This window comes from Syzygium oleosum, unplaced genomic scaffold (genome assembly GCF_021117445.2).
Source record: "Syzygium oleosum isolate NSW1041296 unplaced genomic scaffold, Sole_v2.1 Sole_v2.40, whole genome shotgun sequence".
NCBI lineage: Eukaryota > Viridiplantae > Streptophyta > Magnoliopsida > Myrtales > Myrtaceae > Syzygium > Syzygium oleosum.
The window spans coordinates 1,912,843-1,915,444 of NW_026607524.1; the positions used below are offsets into that span (position 1 = coordinate 1,912,843).

Consider the following 2,602-nt stretch of genomic DNA (forward strand, 5'->3'; position numbering starts at 1 on the left):
CCTATGATAGAACTGGGACCGATCTGGAGCCGGTGGGTTCCGCTTCAGGCTAGTTTCAAGCATAATCGGTTTGGTTCCTAATTTCAATTTGTCGGAAGCAGAAGGTAGATTTCAGATTGCTGCCTCGGAAACAACCCACCCTGAGCCGATCAATTCAGGTAACAGTATGTATGCTTGCTACCCGCAGATAAGGGCAAAGGAAAATGAATTTATTATGTTTTATTAGGTCACGTGGCAAAATCTTACATGGTATGTTATTGTCAATCGTTATATGAATACTCGGACTTCAATCAAATAATGCACCTTTACCAGAAGTTTTGCAATAATTACATCTAACGGCCCCACATTAGATTAATGGAAGACCTTGAAGACCCAAAGAAGTGATGTTCGCATTAGATCATCTCCACGTTGTCCAGGCCTTGAAAATCCACTATATATGCACGACCCACCAAACGCTTGTTCAATTGAATTCATTGAATGAGAGCACAGCAAAAACCGACCTGAAAAAATGGCGTTTCGTAGCGCTCTGCTGCTTTCACAGATTCTCTTCTTTTTCTTGGTCTTGTCATCTTCATGGGCATCTGCGACTTACGCGATTCAACAGACCTTCTTTCGTTGCCTTTCGAAAAATTCCAGGAATTCTGTTCCTCTTTCCTCGTATTACACCCCGAATAACGTCTCTTCCTTCACGTCCGTCCTCAATTCCACAGCGAACAACCTCCGGTACTTGCTCCCGACCGTGCCGAAGCCCGTGATCATCTTCACCCCGCTGTGTGAGGCCCATGTCCAGGCCGCTGTCCTCTGCTCTAGGCAGTTCGGGCTCGCCCTCCGCGTCCGGAGCGGGGGCCACGACTACGAGGCCGTCTCCTACGTCTCCCAGATGGAGTCCCCCTTCCTCGTGCTCGACCTGGCCCACCTCCGCGCCATCCAGGTGGACATCCCCCTGGGCACGGCGTGGGCCCAGGCAGGGGCCACGACCGGGGAGGTCTATTACCGGATCGCCGAGAAGAGCAGGGTCCACGGGTTCCCGATGGGCCTGTGCACGAGCCTGGGCATCGGGGGTCACATCACCGGCGGGGCCTACGGGTCAATGATGAGGAAGTTTGGGCTTGGGGCCGACAACGTGCTCGACGTCCGGATGGTCAATGCCAAAGGGAAGATTCTTGACCGGAAGGCGATGGGGGAGGATCTTTTCTGGGCACTCAGGGGAGGCGGCGGAGGCAGTTTCGGCATAATCCTGGCTTGGAAGCTGAAATTGGTCAATGTGCCTGAGACTGTGACTGTGTTCACAGTCACCAAGACCCTTGAACAGGGCGCCACAAAGCTCCTGTACAAATGGCAAAAGATAGCCCCCACGATCGACGACAGGCTCTACATCAGAGTCATCATCCAGGCCTCGAGCGCTGAACTGACGAAGAACCGGACAGTGATGACGTCCTACAACGCCCTGTTCTTAGGAGACCCAGACACCCTCCTTGGAATCATGGGCAAGGTCTTCCCGGAGCTGGGCCTGACACGGGCTGACTGTATCAAGACGACCTGGATTGGGTCGGTCCTGTACATCGCGGGGTACCCGAACACGACTGCCCCGGAGGTCCTCCTCCAGGGGAAGCCCCTGTTCCGGAACTACTTCAAGGCCAAGTCCGACTTTGTGAGGACCCCGATCCCTGAGAAGGGCCTCTTGGGCCTGTGGAAGATATACTTCGAGGATGAGGTTCCGTTCATGATATGGAACCCATACGGCGGGGCGATGGCCCGGATCCCCGAGTCGGCGACACCGTTCCCACACCGGCATGGGACACTGTTCAAGATCCAGTATGTGGCGACCTGGCAGGATGGGACCAAAAACATGGCCCGGCACATGAGCTGGGTAAGGAAGCTGTACAACTACATGGGACCTTATGTGTCCAAGAATCCTAGAGAGGCCTATGTGAATTACAGGGACCTTGATTTGGGCATGAACAGGAAAGGTGTCAACAGCTTGATGCAGGCAAGTTCATGGGGCTTGAGGTATTTCAAGAGCAATTTCTACAGGTTGGTTCAGGTCAAGACCAGGGTTGACCCTGATAACTTCTTTAGGCATGAGCAGAGCATTCCTGCTCTTCCTGTGAGGAGAGGGAGTTAGAGAGTATTGATTGGTTAGTGCAAGATTTGCTTGGACCACTCAATAGTTTGATGGGTGGCGTTAGGTTTCTCCTTTTGTTTTCTTGCGCTTGGTTTCCACCCTCATTTGACTAACTGCGAGGCTGTGTGCACCGTGAGCTTACTCAGACAAACAACAGTTTGCATCTCTCTCTCTCTCTCAATGCTTTTTTTTTTTTTTGAATAAGTGGAATGGAAATCCTAAAACGCGTTACGAAAGTGCAATTAAGTCTTAAAACTATAAAAAAGTACAATTAAATCTTAAAACTTGTAACGAAAGTGTAATCGAGTCTTAAAATTTTCAAAAAATGCAATCGAGTTCTAAAACTTTCAAAATGTTTTAAAACTTGACTTTCTGTTAATTGCATTTTTTGAAAGTTTTAAAACTCGGTTGCACTTTCGTGATAAGTTTAAGGATTTAATTGTATTTTTTGAAAATTTTAGGAATCAATTGTATTTT

At 49.5% G+C, this 2,602-nt stretch overlaps 1 protein-coding gene across 1 annotated transcript; it reads left to right on the forward strand.

Moving 5' to 3' along the window:
* The first annotated feature begins 481 nt into the window (after positions 1-481).
* On the forward strand, positions 482-2,286 carry LOC115692142 (berberine bridge enzyme-like 13). Its single transcript, XM_030618905.2, has one exon. It carries the CDS (start codon positions 509-511, stop codon positions 2,123-2,125), a length of 1,617 nt encoding a protein of 538 aa, XP_030474765.1. The 5' UTR covers positions 482-508; the 3' UTR covers positions 2,126-2,286.
* The last annotated feature ends 316 nt before the right edge of the window (positions 2,287-2,602 follow it).

What these genes read in the sequence shown, in the direction of transcription:
- LOC115692142 (XM_030618905.2), top strand. Translation starts at nt 509, where the DNA reads ATGGCGTTTCGTAGCGCTCTGCTGCTTTCACAGATTCTCTTCTTTTTC.